The 25,029-nt window shown below is 39.9% G+C and overlaps 1 protein-coding gene across 4 annotated transcripts in view; it reads right to left on the bottom strand.

Annotated features, from left to right (window-relative positions):
• NR3C1 (nuclear receptor subfamily 3 group C member 1) overlaps positions 1-22,680 on the bottom strand; it is a 95,013-nt gene extending 72,333 nt beyond the window's left edge. Inside the window, exons 1-2 of one of the 4 annotated variants that reach the window (XM_054568242.1) lie at positions 22,454-22,680; positions 16,964-18,160 (exon numbers count right to left, since the gene is read on the bottom strand). In XM_054568242.1, the coding sequence (XP_054424217.1) occupies positions 16,964-18,147 (1,184 nt within the window). In that variant the 5' untranslated portion in view covers positions 18,148-18,160; positions 22,454-22,680. Of the gene's footprint in view, positions 1-16,963; positions 18,161-20,000; positions 20,111-20,501; positions 20,940-21,660; positions 21,735-22,453 lie in introns of those variants that run through there. The other 3 variants (XM_054568243.1, XM_054568241.1, XM_054568244.1) reach the window with 3 other exon arrangements.
• Positions 22,681-25,029: the final 2,349 nt, after the last annotated feature.

Raw genomic sequence — 25,029 nt, 5'->3', positions numbered from 1 at the left:
TGAGGTATAAGAGATGACTGATATTTTAAAGCTACTACATTTTGGGGTGGTTTGTTATAGAGCAAAGACTACCTGACACAAGTACCAAACAAATCCATTTCCAGCAAGCAGAGAAAGTGAAACAAAAAGTTACTTCTAAAAGATGGGTGTCGCCCTGACTGGTGTGGCTCAGTGGGTTGGGTGTCTTCCCACAAAGGGAAAGGTCGCAGGTTCGATTCCTGGTCAGGGCACAGGCCTGGGTTGAGGGTTTGGTCCCCGGTTGGGGTATGAGAGGCAATCAATCAATATCTCTCTCTCACATTGATGTTTCTCTCCCTCTCTTTCTTCTCCCTTCCCTTCTCTCTAAAAAATTAAATAAATAAAAATCTTCAAAAAAAAAAATAAAAGATAGGCCCCAACATGGAAAAGATTATTGATATTAAACTAAGAAACATGTTCAACAAATCCTTAATTATTTGACTAAAATTTGCAAAATAAGGCTGAAACATGTGACTTGATCCATTCAAGAATATGCAAGGTGCTTCAGAGTATATAAGTTTAGATATGAACACAAACAATTATGCATTTGAAAATATACAGCCAGTCCTGGTTGGTATGGCTCAATGCATTGAGCACAGGCCCATGAACAAAAAGAACACCAGTTCGATTCCCAGTCAGGGCACATGCCTGGGTTGCTGGCCACGAGACAACCTATAGATGTTTCTCTCACACACTGATGTTTCTCTGCCTCTCTTTCTTTCTCTCTTATACCCTAATAAATAAAATCTTTTAAAAAACAAAATAAAATATACAACCATAAAGTCCTCTCAATTCCAATTGTGGGGTTTAGTTCATACTGGATTGTAAAAATCAATTTTTAAAACTCCTTCTTTGAAGAGACAGAATCTTTGTATTACACTATGACCTTTAGAAAGTTAATATTCTCTTTAAGAAGGAGCCAAAGATATATACAGAAATCAGAATATACAGTAATAGAAGCAATGAAATTATTTATAAAACCCCAAGACTTTGTGAAGACAGGAGAGGATTGCTCTCCTTCAGATCCACTCTGACTTACTTTAATCAAGTTCCTCTGAGTTTCAGGTGGTAAGAGTGTCTCTGAGCAGAGGAACTCAGTGGGGGGAGAGTGGGAGAGCCAGATGGGAAGCACTCAGCACTTGTTCTAACAAAACAGCCATCACATATGCATGTTTCAGTTCCTCCTCAAACTTAAGGCCAAAAAGATCAGATAATGGTACTAGAGGTTAAAGTCTCCATTACATAACTATAATGACAGGCCTGCCTTGAAGAGATTGCTGGTTTGGTTCCCAGCCACCACAATAAAGTGAGTTGTCACCTTTTTTAAAGCTGGTGGAGGGTCTTTCCTTCAATTTGTGAAAAACGCAATTGTTAAGTGCAAGAACACGAAGCACAATAAAATGAAGTGTGCCTTTATTTAGTGAAAGTTAAGACCATCATGAAGCCAGTTTAGGAACTATCAAGTAGTGGAAATGGCTTATGCATACGTTGCTATGGCACAATGAACAGAGTTCTCAAGGTGGAACCTTTGGCCTGAAGCTGTCTAATCTCAGCCATCTCACTAGCAATCATAGCTAATATTTCATGAGTGCTTTTTATCTGCCAGACACTACGCTGTGAGGTTTACATGCATTATCTCATCGTGCCCATTATAAAGGTAAGGGAACTGAGGGCGTAGAGGGTTATGAACTTGCTCAAGATTATTCAACTGCTACAGACTTACACCCAGAGAATCTGACTGCAGAGTCCTAATTCTTACCCACAATACTACACTAATTGTATGTACTAGACCTTGGTTTCCTCATATAAAAAGTGAGGACCGATATAAAGACTAGATCCAGTTGGAATTCTGTGGTTCAATGATAATGACAGGAGCATCTCCTTAGTGGTTTTTATCTTGGTTGGTGATCAGATTGGCATCTAAAAAGAAATGCCCTTGGAGTATATGCCAACATTGATGACTCTAACATCTGCTCTTCGTTTCTATGCAGATAGGCACAGTAGGGAAGCTACTTTGGGAGCAACTCTACTACCCATATGCACACACTCTGATTGGTTCCCGCCTCCCAGCAAAGACCTGGCTGCCTTGGGTTTCCTCTTCAGTGCCTGCCAGAGTGAGCACTAATTAAATGTCGAATGAATGGATAAATATCACATAGCCTCTGCTAGAAAGAGCCTGAAATTGGATACCATTGATGTTCCTACAAATCTTTTAAATGTAACACCCCTAGACTGTAAGCTCCATGAGGACAGAGGCAGCATTGGACTTGCTCACCACTATATCCTTTGCAACTTCAACTGTTAGCATACAGTAATTGTTCAACACTAGTGCTGTTCTCATTTGCTGTTACTGGATTTACCCTTAAAAGGGGTAAAATATATTACTAAAGGCAAGGCCATGCTATTTGTTTCCTCTTCTCCATGGTTTGTGTTCAAACAGTCAACCTAAATTGAGTTATCGGAAGTGCTAGGTGCTGTAATGAAAACATTCCTTGTCCTTAAGAAAAACAAATCTAGTTGCTGAGATAAACCAGAAGTACATAAAGAAAACAGAATAAATTCAACAAATATTTATTGGGCACCTACTATGTGCTAATCACTGAGTTAGGTACAAAGAACTATCAGTCACCAGGTGCCACAGGGTACCTTCAGATGAGGGAGAGGGGGCTGCGAGCCGGGCTACATAAAGGAACGTGCACTAAGTAAGCGGGCATTACACTGGTCTGGACCGTCGCACGATGCTAAAAGCTGAGCGGAGCCGAGTCCCAGACTGCAGGAGTCCTCCGCTCCATCACACGCTGGTACGCTGTGATCTACTTTAGCATTTGTGTCATGGCATTTATTAGTAATGACTTACGTATTTTCATTGGAAAGAAAAGTATAAACACGGAAAGGTTTGGCTGTAACTTCCTGTAATCCTTGTGAAAAGTAATCTAGAAATAGCTGTTAAAAAACTTAAATATGCATATCCTTGACTCAGCAACTCTCCTTGGGGGAGCTATGCTTAGAAACACAAATCATTATATGCAAGAATACACAGAAAAGGGTGTTTTATTGGAGGCTTGTATGTAGTGACAAAAGTCATGAAACAACCTGAATGGAATATTGTACAACTATTAGAGAGAATGGGATCCACATCTGTTGATCTGAAAGGATGTTCAGGGCGTGCTGTTAGGCGGGAAAAGCAAGCTGCAGAGAAAGTGGCATAAGATGCTCCTCTTCTTATTTAAAAGCAAACAACCCAAGGCACCTTATATGGTGGGTTGGGGAGACACAGGCAGGAAATGAAGGAAGAAAAACAGAAGTGATATAAGTAAGTCTACAAACTTTTCCTGGTACCTATAATTTTACTGAAGGGAATGAACACACATTATTTTTTGTAAATTTTGAAAAGACATTTGCAAAAATAATATTGTGAAAACAATCACAAAACAAGCCAATTCAGAATGTACCTATAATCTTGCTTACACTCAGATATGCTTTCTTACATAAAAGATAGACTGGGATGGAGTCGCATGAAATTAGGCATCATCCACATCTTTCAAGAGTGCTGGGATATTCACGTGGCTCTCTGCTATGTGCCACTTGGCACAGGGGAATGGCAGGAAGAAGATGGAGAACCACTATGCTGTGAGAAACAAACCAAAGATGTTTTTTGATTAGGGGAATACTACTGAAAGCAGTGTTGTTGGAAGACTAATCTACCAGTGAGTGCAGAATGGATTGAGAAAGGAGATGGAAAAAGTAAGAGCATATTCAAGAGACTGCTGAAGTTGTAGGAATCTGAACTAGGGTATGGCCAGTTTTTTTTTCCTGTTGTGCTAGCTTCTCAGGGAACAGAAACTTAATGCCCTCCTGGTTTCCAGCCTTTGTCTCTTACTCCTATCCCAGTCTTGGGCTCTTTGTGGTCTCAGAAATGTTCCTCATAATCTACTTTAATATTTTAATCTAAATTTCAAAGACTGGTTAGCTTCTCAAACTTTGGGTTTCTTCTTTTAAAATATTATAAACTAATCATTAGTTATGTTGTTTTATTTAGGGTTTCACTGATTTCTCTGGCTTTGACTTTTGAGAATGTTTACATATTTTGAGAAATGGCTTCAACAACAATCTCTCATAATTACGATATTCTGTTGTTCTTCCACCCTAGTTGACTTGACAGCACAAACTACTCTGTTCCCGCCCCAATTTACTGTTGTCTCCTCATCCTCCAGCTATTCATTCAGTATCTTCTGTGGCTGCTCTCCTTGGATGCCTTCCAGAGCCTTGTCCTTGGTTCTCCCTCTTTGTGTGTCCTGAACACGAAAGCAGTTCATTCTTAAATGACCCAATCTGATTTTCTTGTTTTAGCTAATGCTGACTTACCTTGCATTTTCTCTTTTCTGTACTACCTTTACCATATTAGTTTGAACTCTCCCACAACTCTTTTTCACCCACCCAAGGATATGTTTATTGATTTCAGAGACAGAGGAAGGGGGAAAGAGAGGAGGAGAGAAGGAAGGGGTGAGGGGGAAAGAGTGAGGAGGGGAGGGGGAAGAGAGAGACAGACAGACAGAGAAACATCAATCGGTCGCCTCCTATACATGCCCCAACCGGACCCATGACCTAGGTATGTGCCCTGACTGGGGACTGAACCCAAAACCTTTTGGCGCACAGGATGACACTCCAACCAGCTGAACCACCGGCCAGGGCTCTCCCACAGCTCTGAGTAGAAGAGAAAACTTACTTTACTAATCTTCTGAATTGCTGTTATACACTATAGATAGAACAAGTCAAAAAACTATTATAGACAGAATAAGTTAAATTCAAAATCTAAATAGGCTGAAGAAAAAATTTAGAAATTCAGGCAAAAATAAGATATCTTTCCTTTCTTGGAGTATTCAGAGATTATACACTTAATTGAAAAATGGGTAAACTGATTTCTTGCCTTTCTAGGTAAGTCTACATAAATGTAAACATTAGACTGATGCTAGAATAATTTCAATTTGTAAACAAGTGAAAGACATAAAGATGAAAACTTCTGCTACAAAAGATTATTATCCTGAGCAAGATAAAGAAAACAAAGCCAAACCTCCAACTTTTCCCCTCAAGCCTTGGTTACCCTAATTTGTTCAATGGTAAGTGTACCAGAGTTGCTCTAAGAATCTGCGAAAAGCAACCCATTTCAGCCTTAGAGCAAATTTAAAAACTGATAATTAAAATTCTTTATACCTATTTTCTCTCTGTATGTATAAGTGCTTGTCCATCTTAAAAGTGATCTCCTATCTGGAGAAGATACCCTGGGTTACCATCCCTCTTAGTGAAATTCACTACCTGCTGACGTTTCCCTTCTCTGGAAGGACAGAAGTGCAATCCATTCCTACATAGCTTCTTGGCTTATATGTCGAGTTTGTTTATTCACATACATTTAACATGTATGTACTCAGGTCTTACCAAGTGCTGTACACTCTTCTACTTGCTGGGATATAGAAGTAAGCAAGACAGACTATATCACGGATCTCCTGACACATTCTGACAGCAGAGCAGACAAGACAAACAATTAGATCTCTAATGTTGAGGGGAGGAGCAATGTGTGAGAGATGCCACCCTTTCAGTAGGAGCTGGCATTTAGGGGGAAACCTACAGTAGATTGAGAGAATGAGCCATGTGGCTACCAGGAGGAAGAACATTACAGGCAAAAATTTCTCAGTTTTGGCCTCATGCATCAGGGTGCTTAGAAAGAGGATGATATTTCTTCTAGAGAATAGGAAGACACTCTTAAGTGACTAGAAGGGGGGAAAAAAAAAAAGTCTTACATCAAGGATGCATAACCCTGAGGTTATCCATTACGGGTGAAAGTTGTGTCTTCTCCTTTTCTTTCATTACAAATGTATAGCATGAACGTACATACATGTTAGTTTCCTCCCCAGGTGACTGAAGTCTTCCACTGGTTCACTCCTAATCTGACCAGCTCATACTTCCACCTTTTCCTTCTTCTGTCTCCAACTTCTTGTTACCCCCATTTTTATTCCAAATAGCTGAATCAACTCTTGGTCCCTATTCATCCCCACACTTTCCTCTATGAAGTTTTAATTATGCCTTTCTGAGGACAAGTTTAACATCCTTCAAGTGCACATTTCAAAAAGCAAATTGGGCAGGAGGTGGAACAGGTATGAAGATAACTAGGACAGTGATTTTCAACATTTTTCATCTCATGGCACACATAAACTAATCTCTAGAATTCTGTGGCACACCAAAAAATATATTTTTTGCCCACCTGACAAAAATATAGGCATAATTTTGACTGGGTGGCCATTGCTGTGTTGGCTGTTGTCACTTTTCATTTGATAATCTAAGGGAAAAGCAGTCAGTGTCCCTGACTAAACAGTCAGGTATTGCATGTTTTAAAAATTCTGGTGGCACACAGGTTGAAAATCGCTGCACTACAAGAGCACCATGGAGCTCTATGATGTTGGGGAGCTGGGGGGTTTTATCTTCTTTATCTCTATGTCCAATGCCCATAGCCCCACAAATGTTTGCTGCTGCTAGTGCAGCTGGATGGACCTTTGAGATCATGGGGTTTTACCCTCCCATTCCACCCATGTCAAGAATTACGTTCTAAGAACATGCATTTGTGTATCTTATACCTGTTAACACAATGTAGTGTTGTGGTATATATACTTCCCAGTGCTCATACAGAACCACAAATGTAAAAAATCTGATTTAACCAGACACTGGAACTAGAATTTAGAACTTTCATTTTCTTTTTCCATGGGTCTCTTAATTCCAACTTTTCCCTGTGCCTTCACTCATTTACTGTTTTCTCTTTTAAATATGTTGGTGGTACCTTGAAAGCACTGTGTAGTCCTGTTAAGTGACATCATCAATTAAAGGGTCACTCATCTCCAATATACTGAATTAGAAATTATTTCACCTATTTTTCCTGTCTTCCCTTTAAAAATATTTCTTCTTCTTCGATTGTATTTAAAGGCTTGTTCCATAGCCTGTACCAACACTAGCCCATTGTGTATGTGTTTACTTATCAGAAGCATTTTCTACCTAAATGAAAACTCTACCAACCTCCGTGCCAAAAGAACTAGGAGATTTAAGGCTAATAAAAAAGTGAAAATATAACACCAAAGTTACCAATGAAGCAGATCTGCCATGCTACAATGGCTCTTTATCCCCTTTCCTTAGTGAAAACTTCTAAGTCATTTTTGGGGGAGAAAGAATATTTGAGGAAAAAAAGGTTGTTTTCAATACAAACATAGGAAACAAAGTTCTTAAGCCACAAAGACTTTCAGCACCAACAGCATGGTTACAGAAGGTATATCCTATTTTTAGTGCCACAGCATGTATCTTTATGATTTCAAAGGCTGGGATCCATTCCAATCTTAGCATTATATAAATAATAAACATGGCCAAATTTCTTTAAAAAAAGAAAGAACAGTAATGACAACCAAAATCCATTTAGTTTTTTGAGTACTTTCACTAAGAGCAGAAAATTTTGTTTTCAGGTTATAAGAAATAAAAGTAGAAAATGTGTAAATTTTATAAGACTCAAACTATTTTATGGGTTTAAGTAATTTTAGTGGACTTGAGTTGTTCTTGTCATAATGATTGTCAATGATAGTTAATTTCCTGATTATTGGAGAACAGGAATGGGCAATTAAACTGTTTGGGAGATTGTTATAGGAATTTACATTTGCTTACATCTGCTATCATCACAGGCCAAGGCAAACAGGTCCACCTTATTTGAACATAAACAGTCATGAAAAAAAATCAGGTGTAGAGGTGAGTTATCTGTTTTTTTCTGTACTATGTCAGGAAAAGGGAATATATAAGTTGTTAACATAAAGCTCCTTGACAGCTGACAGAAAAGAAATCGGAACTTAACCACTTGAGCACCATCCATTTCAGATTAGTCACCTTGGGGAGGCTAGATGCTTATTCCAGGGACACTCAACACACTTTTAAACTTCTATAGAAATACCTACAAGGGTTAAAAAAAAAAAAAAAAAAAAAACCCTCAAAGAAAACAAATGTTATAATTTTGGAGAGGATTAAATTTCTATTATTTCTGGAAGTAATCAGATCATTTGGAATCACATAAAGTGAATGATCAAGCTAAGGAATATATATAGTCAATACATTTTTGATTACACAAGAACATTTAGGTGTTAATACTGTGTAATGGTCCAGTATTCTTTTACAGCTTACAAGGTGGTTCTGAAGGCAATTTCAAAAGAGGAATAATACACATAGCTTCCCAAGGTGGAGGCTCAGAAATACAATTTTCATTTTGGGTTTTCTGTTTAAAAAAAAAATTAATCTATTTTACAGTCACACCTTGTCCCTAATAAACTCAGCTGGATTCCAGTTAACAGATTTCATGTAGAGTTCTAATTAATTTTTTTCAAGTTTTCCTTTAAGAAAGCTGCCTACAAACTTAAGTTATAGTTTACATTGGTATGTTTACCAATATAAATGCAATTTAACTTGTTTCTGCACTTGGCTCTTTGTCATATTAATAAAAGAGATTTATGACTTATGTTTCATCCATAAAATCTGTCTTACTCAAGTTTTGTTTAACCACTTGATCAGTGAAGAAAAAATGTAGTTTATAAGTAAGTTTCATAATTCTCTCAAATTTATGCACTTAGGATAAATTTTGGTATTCAATATAGTCAGAAGCTCTTTTTCACACAGTTTTGCTAAATATAAAGTAAAAAAATTTTAAAGCTGATAACATTATTCTCATTTTCAGGCAAATTCAAGTTTCTTAATGAAAAAAGATCTTGTGTATTTTTTTTAAAGAATACCAGATAATAAAACAAAGGGGATATTTTAGCATTTACTAATAAAAAAGATAACAATGTGGGTGGTTATCAATATGGCTATTAAATTTAGATGGCTTAACAAATATTTAAAATAATCCACTGAAAAACTAACAAAAAAAAAACACAACAAAATCAATGTAAATATAATGATCTTGGCACCTAAGGGCTTTCAACAGAGCAGCCCATATGAAACTGGCATCTGTGTCCCTTCAAGGGTCATACACAGTAGACAACGAAAAAGCCTGAATATCTGAGAAATAGAAGACACCTACCCAGGCACAGGTGCCCTAACGCACTCATCTAACGAGGGACATGCTGCTTTGTGCTCAATAGGCTTGGTAGAGCTTTAAAAATTCCACCTTGAATTTTTATAGTACATTTTAATTTTCAAAGTAAACACCCATCACTAGTGCTGTCAGGTGGAAATGCTGGGTGTTGTTACTGTGTTCCAGAGGCTGAAACTTGACAGCAAGTGTTAAGTGACTAGAGGAACACAAGAAGGGGAGCAGAGGCTTGATCCCATTTCTCCTTTATATATTTAAAGATTCACTGATGACAAATAAAATTTGTAAAGATCCAGGAGGAATTTCTAACACGATATTAAAATATTTCCCTGCAGATCAGTATTGACTTTTTGACTATTCTTTTTTTCATCTTTAAATGTCTCAAGTTTTCCCACCTGTAAGATTAAGGTAAATAACAGCTGCCTCTGTACTTCATAGATATTGACAGAATCAATAACTTAATGTAGAAACTAGAATTAAAAACCTTCACAGGATTATTAAGAGGTTTACATGAGATGAATGCATATAACATCCTCAGCATAGTGCTATCACATAATTAGTGTTCAGCATTATCAGAATAAAAGGGTTAAAATATATATAAGAAAGAAAGTGGATACTGGATATTTTTAAAAATCTAAACTAGTTGATTTCATATTAACTTTCATAAAACACCTGGCTAATCTGTATTATGTTTCAGGTCTCTAGAACTAGAGACCAGATGTTAAAAGAAGCCTGCTGGGGAGCTTAGATACTGAGAATTAGAATATTTAACCCAGCAATACCACTCATTTGGTGATCTTTCTCCAGATACTCTCTATGGTCTCATTTCCTCATCTGAAAAAATAAAGAGTGTGGGGAGTAGATGTGCTCTCAAGTCTCTTTAAGCTCTCATCTATAATCATTGTATCTAACACGTAAATCAAGCTCTGAGAACCCAAGGGCCCCTAACCTCTCTGGCACCACCAACAGCAGTGCTTAGGTATGTGGATGTACCATCAACTACATTACTTTAAATTCTTAGCTCATAAAAATACCAAATCTGGGTTCATTCCTTTCCTCTTGTGCTTTATAATATACAAAAATAAAAAAAAGGGTCAAAGAACCAACTTTGTATACCATCCCCGACCACATTGCCCCCTTTACTAAAGTGATAAGTTAAGAGGATTGTAAGATTTTAAACACACAGAGATGGTTTGAAAATAATTACTATGTAATTGTAAAGACAGTATTTCAACTCCAAAACACCTAATAACTCAAGGTCATAGATTGGCTCAACTCAGCCTTAGAATTCAAGTCTTCTGATTTTCAGTCTAGTTCTTTTCTGCTGTATCTACTATTGAATAACTAAGTCAAATTGTTTGGAAGGGATTTGAGGGTCATTTTTTTTTTTTAGCAACAAATTTGCAATTAAAATCATCCTGAAATTAAGAAAGCCCTTATCCCCAGTAATTACAAAATAAAACAACAAAATATTAAAATAACAACAACAAATTAAAACAGTGTTCATAATAAACTGGTAGAGGTTTAATGTTCAATATGTGACTATCATAAGGTCATAAGTCACTGCAATGCCCCAATCAACATGAATAATAAATCGTGAACTAAATTATTTGTCATTTCACAATAGCTTTTAAAAATTGGCTATCAAATATACTTTCATAATAGACACAGTTAAACATTATGGAAAATTATGAAATCAACTAGAATAAAGGCTAATTTTATTAGAAAAAGAAATAAAAGTTAACATTTATTGCAACAAACTGCATGTCCTAAGCACTACATGCTCTCCCCATGGGGAGAGAAAGGTTTAATGACATGATATATACATACACACACACACACAGATATAATATATATATTTGGTGCCCTATATGGGAAATGAAAAAAATTCTAAAATAAGGTATGTTTATTAAATTTGCTGCACTATAGACACTATTAATCTTGTTGAAACCTGTTCAAAAGAAAAAATACTTGAGTGCACTCAAAATTAACATTTGAGTTACTCTGTAAAAATGTTTAAGTATGCAGCTCTACCAAAGATAAATCATTAATATTTAAACTGGCCAAGAGACATTCAAAATAATTGCCTTTAAGGACTATATCGCAATATAAATAGTTTAAAAGACTATCTAGTAATTGCAGAACCTTATAATTTTTTTTTATATGTACCATTAAATAAGAATTTCTTCAATATTCCAGCAAAAAATACACAACCCATGGAAATACATTATTAAAGGAAAGGGTTGCATTCCATAGTCAGATGACAATGAACATAAAAGTGTGCTACAAAATATGAAGTGGTTATAACATAAGATATCATCATTATTTCAACTATATTCCAGTAGATTCTCATTGATTAAATAGCAGCCTCAATAAAAATTCAACAAATATGAACTTGACCTTAGCTGAAGTAATCTAAAAAGAATTATAATGTTCATTCCATCCTTTTTTTTTTTTTTTTGTAACCAGCCTAGCAAAAGCCAATGACGAACCCTATAAACAGGGTTTTATTGCCACAATTAGCTTTAGATTTCTATCTCACATGAAAGAAACTAAATTGTAATCCTAGTTGATATACTCCGTTATACACAGCCCCATACTGCTCTCTTTTTGGTCCTCCGAATTCATGACAGTTGATCAAATTGTTGGGTTTTGGAATTGTTCTTGATATTTCTAAACTTCCTCCATTCTGTCCCTCACTGCTCCTCCCTCTCCCATCTGCCCTCCCCACAACACCCATTAATTCACAAACTCCATGGGAAATCCTGTATTTACTGGACATTTGTGATGGTAGTGAGGAAAAAAGAAAATCTGTCAAAATTGTTTCTTTGGGGGTGAAGTCATTATCTGCAATGAATTTTTAACTGTGATGAAATGGGACATTTTCTAAAATATACCTTCCTGCGTAAAATGAATTCAAAAATCACCATTAAAAGTCACATAGAAAAGATCATAGCCAATTCAAAGGGAAAGGAACACTTAATGGGTCTTTTCTTTTTTTATAAAAAGGGCAGTCCTCCATAGGAATATTTTTATTTACCTCAAAAGTACAAAACCCAGGTAGAATAAGCCGGAAGGCAATGAGAGCATTTGGCTCTCTGAAGCTACAAGAAGGAGAGCATGGGCTTTTAAACCCTTCTGTAAAGGTCAATAAGTAATTGATTTTTTTTTTTCAGTTATAGCTTAATTCAACAAAATATTTCTTGAAACTTCTTTTGCAACACAATTCACCAATATATATTTTGTCCATGGTTCAGAAATATGGAAGCAAATGCCCATTAATTTGGAAAATACCTGTAAATACTGCATTACACAATTATCAGGAGGTCCTTAGAAGGCTAAAAGCACGAACCTATTTTCCTGTTTAATTGGCTCACTTTGGTAGTAGTACACAATGAGCACTCACTGCTAATTAAAATTAGGTGTGATTTTTAATTTTTTAAAAATTTATTGATTTTAGAAAAAGAGAGCGAGAGAGAAACATCAACTTGTTGTTCCACTTATTTATGCATTCACAGGTTGACTCTTTCAGTGCCCTGACTGGGGATTGAACAGCAATATTGACGTTTCGGTATGACGCTCTACCCAACTTTAGCTACATGACCAGGGCAAAATTAGGGTGATCTTTAAAGAAAGAACAAATATGTTTTAAGGATATGCTGCCAGACTTATTTTAAACCTAATGTAAATTTAGATTTTCTAATAACTAGGCTATTCAATCACCTGCAGGCCAGAGTGATAAGACTTACATAACCAACCAATTAATACAGATGCTCTTTCACAACAGGCACTCATACTAAAATAGGCCCTTTTGATCCAAGCTCTAAAAATCTCAAAAGGCCTCAAAAGTGATTTCTACCTACATATGAATTCCACTATTAATACAATTTGCATTTAACCTACATTTATGCAAAGTATATTTCTGAATAAGTCTTTCATAAGTTTATAGACATTCAATAATATATTGAAAGGGTTAGACTAACTAAAATACCTGCAACACAAACAGATAAAACAAAAAGAGCATTTTAATAAAAATCATGTTATCAATTACAAAAATATCATGGAATAGCTAAAGAAACATCACAAGAAGTAATTTCAATAAGATCTAACCACATGTTGGTCCAACATTTCTGTATCGGAGTCATTACACACTAAATTGAAACACCTGAATACACAGTCCATATTATCTTTTTTTAATCTTTTACTAATAATACAGCCATAACAAAGTACAGGGTTTAAAAAAAGATTTTTATCGTAAAGCTGAAAATAAGTAAATAAATAAGCAAAAGCAAATCTCCTTTAACATTCAGCAATCGTTTTGTATATGTGAATATCAGAAATATTAAGTCTAAAAAAAGAAAATTGAGCCCTGGCTGGTATGGTTCAGTCGACTGAGTGCTGGCCTGAGAACCAGTGGTTCGATTCCCACACAGGGCACATGCCTTGCTTGCTGGCCAGGCCCCCAGTTGGGGGCGTGCGAGAGGCAAACGATTGCTGTATCTCTCGCATAGCGACGTCTCTCTCCCTCTCTTTTTGCCTCTCTTCCCTTGTCTCTAAAAATAAATAAATAAAATCTTAAAAAAAAAAATAATTGAAACACTCACTGCCAGAACCTTTGGAAGGAGGTAGGGGGAACAGTAGGATGTAAAGAAAGTATCGACTAAAAAGAGGATAAATAAAATCACAACAAAATCTCCTTCTTATGCTTCCTCTACTTCTGAGAAAACATTCAATACAATGTTAATAACAAAAATGAGAAAGGGACAGAGTTTGTTGCATCACTCATCTTGTGTTTGTATAGGTCTTCAATTTCATTATGTTAATAAATTAGACGCACATGTAATTAATAATCAGAGATTAAAATCAACATAAATGTTTTTAGCTTCACTAGGTGCCAGTTGTCAGAGGCCTAAACCCTAAAACCAAGTTTACAAATTCATCTTGCATCATTCTTTCTCTCCAATCTTATGCTTCAAAAACTGGTCAACCTTTTAACACTAATAATCTCAGCAGAAGCTCTAATTCCACCTGAAACCATTTACCTCTCTGACTCTTTTCAGCCATTTCACCATTAGCACCGAAGTGAAACAATGCTGAAAATCAAATTATGCAGAAATCTGCCTTAATCAGTGTTACAAGTTTATACTCAGAACATAATTTAATGAATATCAGTGTTTAAAAAACATATTAAGTTAGAATGGCTAGTTTATTTTACTTAAAAGAATGCATCTGAATATTAATAAGATTTCTCTTGTTCTACTATCAAAGAACTTAATCATTAAAAAGAAAATACTTCATTATGCTCAAACATGACATTCGCGATTTTACAATTTAATGTGGTAATTGGAGGTTGTGCCATGTTGACACATTACAAGGAACTACCTTCCCCCTCAAAAGAGAGTGTGAAGTTTTTTTTTAAGGCATTCTGAGAAAAAGCAATTTTAGGTGATATCTTAAAAAGTCAAATGATTTATTTTTTTTAATTTAAAAGAAATGCAAGTGAAGTTATTAGTGGCATTTAATATTTTTATACCAAAAGTCAGAAAGTCAGTATTCAATACAGTTGTGGTCTCAACACATTGATTTACCTGCTAATCATTCAGGGGCACTGGTCAGAGCTAATGTTTGGCTAGAACCATGTAACATATAGAGAGGATAAAGCAACCAATTAACCAATTTTAGTGTTATCAGGGTTGCTGTTTGGAAACAATAGACTAATTCAATGATGGTTAGAAAAGAAACATTGTTTCAATTTATTTGGAAGAAGCTTTGTTCTGGGTAATCATAGTTCCCAAAGTTAATGGCAAAAGGTATAAAATTTTCAAACATTACCAAATGATCCTGTATAAAATACTACACCTTCATTAGGACACAAACTACTGGTCATAATTCGAATCACCCATCAGCGTAAAAAGAATCATTGCATTGGATATTAAAGAATCTTGAAAGAGCCACATCATCATTGCTGTCTATCGTCGTAAGGTTGCTATGAGGCTCAAGTTAAAAATACGTGAAGGTACTTAACAGGTCATAAATTACTATCAAAGGTATTATTAATGATCTATGGGTAACTACGTTCACCTGATTTATGCTCCAGATCTCAGATTTTATGGGGCTTAATGAAAGTTCATTGTGAATCAAAAATCTTGTTCCAAGCCTTTTTTATAGTAAGGAAAATGCTACTACCTTGGTGATTATCAGGACAAAATGCATTAATAATCTCTAAGAGTTTTCTAAGATATATTATTTTACTTCGTATAATTATATGTTATATATATATATATATACACACACACACATATATATATATATCAGTGCAATAATTTCCTACAGCTTAGTCAAATCAACCAAGCACATTCAACCATGAATTTCATTGCCAAAAAATTTGAGATTGAAAAATTTAAAACACAGCATGTCTTTTACCATTTAAACACAAGAGTTTAAGTGATAAGAAATATCTCCAATCTCCTTACTAAGAATATTTTAAACCTTCAATTCAGAATGACGGCAATACAAAGTTGAGGTAGTGTTCTTTTAAATAAAGATAATTATTTAAATAATAGGTTAGTAGGTCATCTACATTAAGACACACAAGAGCCAAGGTGTTATTTTTTTTTTTTTGATGAGAAACAACTAAGCCTTTAAAAAAAATAGAACATAGCCTAAATCTAAATCTAAACTTTTCCCCAACGAGAAAAGCTTCCTATTTAAAGAGGAAAAAAAAAGGAGAAGACATCTCAGTGTTAGGACATCTTTTAACAACAACAAAAAGTATTTTAAAGAGAGTTTTAAATAAAATCTTCAATGCCTAGTTAATGGGAACAATGACTATCACTAATATTTAAGAAAAAACTTGAAATGCTGATGTACAAATAAATAACTGTCTACTATACCTTTCAAAAAAACCCCATTGATCAATCTTGTGTTTCTACAATCACATTTTCATACTTTCCTTCACACCTAAAATGTGATATACAACCACTGTTTATCTGAATTGGAGATGAGGGTACGGGTAGAGAACTCAACCCCTACCAATGGATACATCTACATTTAGAACTTTTTCCTAGCAATTTCATTTAACAGCTCCTTTTGAGGTAAAATAAAAATGTCAATACACTTATAAATGACTGAGAAAAAAAGACAGAGAAATACACCAAACGATAGTTGAGAAATGAAGCTTAACCATGTCCGCCATCAGTTATCTATTTGGGAGCTTGTGGGAACATTTGAAAGTAATATTTTGTTCTGCACCAACTTGCCACCAATTCCTTTCTTACAGAGTTTGATCAGCAGACACAATTTGGCTACTTCAGGTCAGCAACCCAGTGGGCAAGCCTAATGTCTAATACGATGGGTTTGGTACACTGTTCACTGCATTGCTTTGACTATTGTTAGTACTTCTTATTTTTAACCCTTTAATCTCAAGTTAACACTTCCCAAGTGTGCAGATACAACAGAACTCTTGATTTTGTAAAGGAGGAAGGGTACTTTTCATTGCCATGTAAGAGCTTAAATGAACATACACAATAAACATGTTATATCTGCAGACATTACACCCCCTTGAACTTAGACAATTTTTACTTAAGATAGCCGTTAATGAGCGATATTATTTAAATTTTTAAATAAAATTTTCAACCACTGGCCAATGGGATACTGAATGCCAATATTCAGACAGAAACTTGAAAATAGTTATGTATAGAAATATCACTTAGGTTGTCTACCATAACTATTTTAAAAGACTACTTAAAGTTATTCACCTGAATAAGCACATTTATTTATACAAATAAATGAGCATTTAAACCAATCTGTCTCATATGTTAAGAAACAGAAAAACAATCTTACCTTGAATAGCCATTAGAAAAAAGTGATTGACCAGAGAAGTTCAAGGTCCCCAAGGAAGTCAAGTTGTCATCTCCAGATCCTTGGCACCTATTCCAATTTTCTGAACCAATAGGGATTGGTGGAATGACATTAAAAACAGGTTTCTGATCCTGCTGTTGAGAGAGGGATGCTGTATTCATGTCATAGTGGTACATCTGTCCCCCGGAGGTACTCACACCGTGAACAGAAATGGCAGACATTTTATTACCAATTATACTTGCCCCAGAAAAGTTTGTTTGACAGTAAACTGGGCCCAGTTTCTCCTGCTTAATTACTCCAGGGGTGCAGAGTTCGATGAAGTCTTCTTTTTCTGTTTTCACTTGGGGCAGTGAAACACTGGTGGGGCTCGATAAGATCAGATCTCCATTATCCTTAATTTTAGGTTTAGTGTCTGGTAAAACGAGAGGCTTACAGTCCTCATTCAAGTTCCCTTCCAAAAGGAATGGATCATCTTCTCCCACCAAAGGAGAAAGCAAACAGTTCTCATCTATCAAGAGGTCTGATCTCCAAGGGCTCTCATTCATCTCTTTACCTGGGGACCCAGAAGAAAAGTCCAAATCCTGCAAAATGTCAAAGGCTCTTTGGTCTGTGGCATACAGCTTCACATTGCCGCCGTTGGTGCCAGTCTGGCCCTTCAAATTCTGCTGTTCTAAGGACACATCAGAGCTTATTCGTGGAAACTCCTCTGTGGGGGCAGTAGAAACAGTAGCAGATGCTGAACTCTGGGGGTTCTCTGGAACACTGGTCGACTTATTGAGGTTTGCAATGCTCTCTTCCAGAAGCCTAAAGTCTGTTTCCCCAGAGGAAAGGTTGACTTGGCCCTGCTGTGGGAATCCCAGGTCATTCCCCATCACTTTTGTGTCTGTCTCTCCCATATACAGTCCCATTGAGAGTGAAACTGCTTTGGACAGATCTGGCTGCTGCACATTGCTTCTCGGGCCTTTTGGAAAATCAACCAGAGGTCGTTGCTGCGTGGAGTCTGACTGAGAAGCAGCAGCCTGTGAGGGCGAAGAGGTAGAAGCCTTCCCTATAGCTCCTCCCCTTAGGGTTTTATAGAAGTCCATCACATTGCCCCTCTCAGGAGCAAGCACATTGCTGGGGATTTCTTCTCTACTGGCAGGGCTTAATGATTCCTTGGAGTCCATCAATGAATACCAGCTATCAAAAAAAAAAAAAAAGGGGGGGAGGGGAGATATAATAAGCTATAAAGTCACATTATCTCCATGATCCGATTAGTAAGAGCCTGTTAAATGAACCTTTTAGTTAACTCCGAATCTAATTCCTTTTTATCAGAAGAGCAGTTTCTGTCTTCCAGAATAAAAAAGCCATGTCCCCTGCTCCGATTTAGTGTGCTACATTTAAAAGTACAATACAGTCCATTTGCATGGCTGAGAACAAAACTGTATCAAACTAAGCTTGACTATTCATCCTGCCACTCACAGAACTGTAACTTCGTTAATTATAGGCATTATAATTCATTACATCTGATTACTCTAAAGGTTCAAGTTGATGTCAAAGCATTTAATTAAAAAAAAAAGTATGATCATGAAAATTCCAGCCTCTTTTCAATCAAGGTTGGTTGCTTTTCTGAGATTCAATACACATAAAATTTGATAAATATTATGCTAGAATTCTCCATCTCTAATTATTCCCAAATTCCCCTCCTACTAGCTAGTCACGCATTCAAACCTTTTAGTACAACCTACTGGAAAACCATGCATATTTTATTTGAAAAATAGCGATGATCTGTTCATTTTCCAATAGGCTAGGAAAAGTCTCTTTTTTTAAACTCACAATTCTCCCAGAACATACCTGTTGATAGTGTCTGCCTTCAAATTTTGGACACACAAAGTGCTGTACATTGTACATAGGCCAACTAAAGAAATGCAGATTTTAAAAAGTAAAACAGAATACGTAGCAGCTTTTCACTATAAGTTTAGCTTATTTAAACATAACAAATGCAGTGCCTCTCAATCTGTACGACACAATAAAATATAGATGAAGGTACATTTCTTTAAAGCTGCTTATGGCCCTCAGCATGAAATAATATATCTCTAAATTAGATATTTCCTTCCCAGTACTGTAAAATTACATTCATATAAATCCAGGTTTTAAAAAATCCAATAAAATACTTAGAATAATTTTCTCTGCATTCTAAACCTTCATCTATGCCAATTTTGAGCCTATTCTCAAGAGGGTTAGGTTGCTAGTATATGCTAATAATCAGGATGTTTTTAAAAAACGGGTAGACTTTCCTGAGCACATTTGCGACACTATAGTCAAATCCCATCCAATGAAAGGAAACTTTTTCCTGTAGGGAGACTTCAAGAAGCATCCACTTCACTGGCCCTCACTGAAAATGGAGTGTGAGGAAGGTATAGAGAACGGTGGGCATCTGTCACTACAAATCCTGAGGATAAATTGCTTATTTCCCCTCCCCTGTTTATCCTACAATTATCTCTAAACACAAGGTATCAAATGGGACCAAATGAATTTCCACGCGCTTTGACAGCTGCCTTCAAACTCGAGACCAAAACAACGCCTCATAAAACCAAAGGATTCCCTTCTCCAAAGTCTTGATCCCCCAGTTTACACTGCAAATAACCCCGGCACTTTACTCGGCCTTGACGAACGAGACCGTGGGGTCTTAAGTGGCATTACAAGGCTGCCAGTACCAACCCTGCGACCCAAACGTCAAACGCGCGCTTGTCAAAAATCGCACCAGAAAACGATGCCGGCCGCGGAGGGTCTTTTCCGAAAAGGGGATCAGTTTATGAATGTCAGGCGCGAAATGCCGCCAAGCGCCGAAGAACCACGGCAGGGGGGCGGCAGGAGGGAGCAGGAGCGGGAATAAAAAGTGCGAGGTTAATAAAGAAATGTGTCCGGACCTGTTGAGCTCTCTCCCGACACGCCCACTCCTACCCGATAACGCGGGCCCCGGCCGAAGTCTCCGAGTCGTAGGCTGTCAGCCCCCTGAGTGCGAGCGGCTCACACTCACCCGGGCGAGCCCGCCAGAAGTAAGAAGCGCTGGAGCCTCGACAGAACCCTGACGCGCTCCTGAGTACCAGGGTGGAAACACTCGGGCGAGCAGAATCAGAAATCAGACGCGGCTCGGCGTGCTCGCCGTAAAAAAGGGTGTCGGGGCGGCCCCCTGGGAGGGGAAAAGGAAGGGACTTTAAAAAAAAAAAGGGGGAGGGGGCGGGCAGAATTCCGCACCGCAAAACGAGAGGCTGGAAACCCTGGGAAGCTCAAGAGGGTCCACTCACAGAAAAGAGCTCAGGTTCCTCCCCCTCGGCCCAGCCGGGGGGCGGTGGCCGAGGGAGAGGAAGAGGCCAGCACTGTCACCCGCGCAGTGCCCTTTCGTCACCGTCATTGGGCCCTCACCGGCCCCCACCCCCACTCCCCGAGGCTAATAAAAGTTTGCAAGCTCCCGCGGCAGCCCCCGAACGGCACCTCGGGGGAGCGAGCGGCCACTCGGCCCCGGCCCCCAGCCTCTTACCTCTGCTTGAGGCGCCGCTCACCGCCACCATCCGCAGCTCCCACCGCAGCCGAGATAAACAACTTAGCGCGTGAAAGCAGGAGGGAGATATTTCTTTTCTAAAAAAAAGGAAGTAAACAGCCGCCCCCTTCTCCATGGCAGGGGGAGCCCCTATCTAAGAAAGTCTCGCATTTCCCGGCTGACAAGCCAGCCTCCCGCCCGGCGTCCGTCTCCTCAGGCCGGGTCTCCCAGGCGCGCGTACTCCGTCCCGGCGCCTCTACGCTTCGGCCGCTCCAGCTGCGGCGTCTCCTTCCACCCACTAGAATCCGTCCCCGACGGGCGGGCGGCGACTCAGGCTCCCGTCACAGACTCGAGATCGCAAAATGGAGGAGGAGGAGGGAGGGAAGGAGCGCGGACACGCGAAAGGGCCGCCCGGACGCGGCGAGCGAGCGGGACCGAGCGGGGGGCGGGCGGAGGCGGTGCCACGGCGCGCACACTCTCGCACACACACGCGCTCCCACTCCACCCCCGGCCGCTCCCCGCCCGAGGGGCCGCGCGGCGGCAGCGGGGAACGGTGCAACCTGTTGGCGACGCTCGGCAACTGCACGGGCGGCCACGGCCCCTGCCCCCCATGCCCTCATCGCGGGCCCCGCCACCCTAGCCCCCACGGAGCCTACACGCCCGTGGCCCCGGCACAGCCCCCGCCCAGGCAGCCTGCCACCGCCCCCGGGGCGTGCGGGGATCGTCCTCGCTCACCCAACCCCCAGGAAAAAAAGAGAGGAGGCGGCAGCGGGGGCCGACCTAGTCTCTACAGGGCGCGTTTAGGAGAGAAGCTGAGTTTCTCTAGTTTCTCTTCTGCCTCCTTCCCGCCCAGCTCCACGACTCTCGACCCACTCGCGAGCTCGCCCTGTCGCTCACAGCAATCGCTGCCGGCGCCCCTGCGGGTGACAGCGGGTTGGCTAGGGGAGCCAGGGCGCGGTCCGCAGGAGAGCTGCGGGGGTGGTCCGCGCCATCGTCCCCGGGCCGAGTTTCGCTAAGTGTGTCTCTTAGCACGGGGCTCCAGGGTTGCAAGGAAACGGTGCAGCAGCGTCTCGGACGCGCTCGGGGCGGCCGGCCCGACACGCCCTCTGGGGAGGCTTAAGGGAGGGCAGAGCAGAGGAGAGGGTCGGTGCATACGTACTCTGGGCTGGGGGGCAGTCGCGTGCCGGCAGGTCCCCCACCCCCGCATCGTCAAAGCTGCCCATCTGCAGCCGCCGCCGCGCTCTTGCACTCAGAGAAGTTGCAAAGCAGAACCCACCCTCCCCCGCGCCCCGTCCCGTCCCCCACCCTCTTCCCCGAGTCTGCGAGGCGGCGGCAGCGGCGGCGGCGGCGGCGGCGGCGGCGGCGGCGGCAGAAGGAGGGGCCGCCTGCCAAATTCAACCCCTACCCGCCCCCCCTCCCCCAGCGCGCTCACACTTGAAGGAAGTTGCACGCCAAATGCAAAACCTCCGGCGAGCTGGATTTCTTTGCACTTTTTTCCCATTATTTTTAAGGAAAGCAGGGGGTGGCAGGCCTAAAAGCGAGTTGCAAACGAAATAGTAAGTTGCTTGCAAAGTACGCCCCCCCGCAACTCCTGACCTCTCCTTTCACCCCCTCCAGGGCCCGTGTCCAAGCGTCCCGTGGAGGCCCCTCCCCGAATCTTGACTTGCTGCACTCGACTCCATGCGTCGCCCACCCTTTTCATGTTGATGGGACCCCAGCCCCTCCAAATAAAACAAAACACACGCAGCTTTAAAATGTCAGCATTAAACTCCCTCCAGCTGTTCCCGTTACGCACCTCCCCCTCAGCCCGAGGGAAACACGTGGCCAATCCCGTAGGAGAGGGGCTGGGGCAAGGGGTGTCCGCGCGGGAGGTACCCGCCCCAGCCCCCTACCCCAGCTCCCCGCGTCTGAGGGCGTGGGGCCGGGGCCGGGACCGGGATCGAGCCTCCTACCTTGTGCAGCATATATTATGATTTTTGTGACTCGGGGAAAGGTAGTGCTGTGTTGCTTTAGGGTTTCGGGAGGTAACTTTTGCGCCCCCACAGGTGACAGCGCTTGCCAGCTTCTGACGGGGGCGGACGCTGCCGCAGCTCCACCTAGTCCCTGCCCCGGCGCCCGGCCGCAGCCACTCTCTCCTCTGGCCACTCAGACTCCGACGGCGGCCGCCTCGGCTCTGACATCTTCAAGAGGATCGGGGAAGCGCGTGCCGGAAGCCAGCTGCCGCCATCTTGGTAAAGGACACTGACGCCCGCCCGGCGGCGCGGCCACCATCTTGGCAAAGGTTCTCGATCGGAGCACCGGCAATCATCCTTCCTCGGTTCTGAAGGGGTTCGCTGCCCCGTGTTGTCGCACATGAAAGGAGAGAGCTAGGCTTCTAGCAAGCTGCATTTCCTGAGACAATCTACACGGATCTCCCCTAGACGATTCTAGGCCGCCATCTTGGCAAAGGAGGAGACGCTCGCTGCCCCAGAAAAGAGGGAACCAAAACCTGTGCCAACTTAGAACCCTCTGTCAGTAGAATATTTATGAAGGGCGTTGAATAACCCAGTTGTTAACAAGCCCCCCTTCCGAATCCAGAAGAGATGACTTTTCCTTTCACTTGGTGCAAGTCAGCTAGAGGGAGACCCTTGCCTTGAATGGTTATAGTAGACAATAAGTGAGAATTTACTGTAGAACATTACTTTGCCTACTTGCCCATTTTTCCCCCTTCCAAGTCTCAAGCACTAGAGTCAGATCTCTTCTGTGGATCGGGTTCCAAAACCACCAACAATATTATGGGGGAAAATCAAGACCCAAACTTACAATAATGTAATGCATGTTTCAAAAGAAAGTTAAATAACTGATGCTAGTTAACTTATCCTTCTAAATACGCTTAAATGTTATACAAGGAATTGTTTATCTATAGATACTTAATATATAAATATATAATATAAAGGAACCATAAGATATCTAGCTTATCCCCAAACCATAATCCAATTTCTAGTTGAATCTCTGCTCTAAGAATATGCCTCATTTATCTTATCTGTTCAAATTCTAGGTGGTGGATACTCTGCTTTTTGAATAATATCCAATTTTACAAGAGTTCCCAATTAACGTTTTCCCCACTCTTTTTTTTTCCCTGTAGGTCCAGATGAGCATCTTTAAATGGAAGAAGACTTTAAATTCAAAATTCCCATTGAAAACACTTTCAATTGAGCAAGTGTGAACTTTTCCTGATTTTTCTTTTTCAGTGGTCTAAATGTACCTGTTAATTTTTTAATTAGAAAAAAAATTATTATTCTTCAGTCTTTCATTTTCACTTGAAAACATGCATAAAGTGTAAATTAACCCAGTGTCTGTTTTTCAGAGTTAGAATTGTTATGCTCTATGGTTAACATTTATTGACTCCCCCCCTCCTCAACTCTTTTTGCTGACAAGTTAATTGATACTATGCGAATTTTTCATGAAAATTAGAAGAAACTGAAGCCTACCGAGAATAATGCTTTTTCAAGGTCACATGCTTATCCTTAGTGTGGAAGGCAGAATTAGACAATATTAAAGAGGTGTTTCTTTGCTGACCTCATCATTCCCATGAAAGAGTGTGCAAATCTCATGATAGGCTTGCAATAAGTGTGTATGGAATTTAGTTCAATAAATGAAATTCACTGTATCAGAAACGATGTGAAATTAAACATTGTAATAACAGCAATTCTAACAATAGTTAATAAACTTACTAACTTCTGACTTACAGCTTCTGTCTGCTGGGCACTATTGAAAATGTTTTATACACATCGCCATACAGACATTTACTAATCCGTAACCCTGGGAAGTTGTAATTACTGCTAGAGAATAAATAGGATGAGTCCTCACCTGAGGGGGACTATAATTGTCCCAGAAGTAGAGATGGGAATAACGGTGAGATGTCCAAACTCAGTCAAGGCAAGGACCTGATCTGTCTTGTTCATTGTATGTCCCACTGTGAGAACAGAGTCCAGTACATAGTAGGCGCTCAGCAGATATTTTACAGTTATAATAAAACACTGGGTCAAGGAAACATAATATCACTTTTACTAGGTTGTAGTGAAGGCCAAATGAGTTCATGAAAAGTGTACAAGTATTACTCAAGATCCTTACTTTTATTATCTCGTATTGAAACACCCTAGTGCTTCCATTCTACAGAAATAAACAAAATGTGAAGAAAATAAACAAGACCCATTATTATCTGTTTTCATTGTCTCCTGTACTTTGGTAGCACATTACAATGATAGTTCATTATTTGTGGACTCATTTATTAAATTTCTGACTTCCCCATTAGAACATCAGCTCTGTGAAGGCAGGGCCTGTGTTGTTAGTTTTGTTTTGTTTTTTTCCACCACAAGGTCCAGCAGAAGTAAGGCCTACTTGAGTGTGGTTGGTGGGGTAATAATATGGGTGTAATAATTTATAGTTTTAATTTGAACATTTCACCTAAAATATATGGTGTGCTTGAGTGTGATATTGTCATGTTACAGAATTACATGCTTATGATTTTGTAATAAAAGACTTTGTA

The sequence above is a fragment of the Pteronotus mesoamericanus genome, unplaced genomic scaffold (genome assembly GCF_021234165.1).
Source record: "Pteronotus mesoamericanus isolate MK-2021 breed Mesoamerican mustached bat unplaced genomic scaffold, CSHL_Meso_final contig_2, whole genome shotgun sequence".
Taxonomy (NCBI): domain Eukaryota; kingdom Metazoa; phylum Chordata; class Mammalia; order Chiroptera; family Mormoopidae; genus Pteronotus; species Pteronotus mesoamericanus.
Note: the sequence above shows the minus strand (reverse complement) of the source record. Positions and strands in the feature narration are given on the sequence as shown.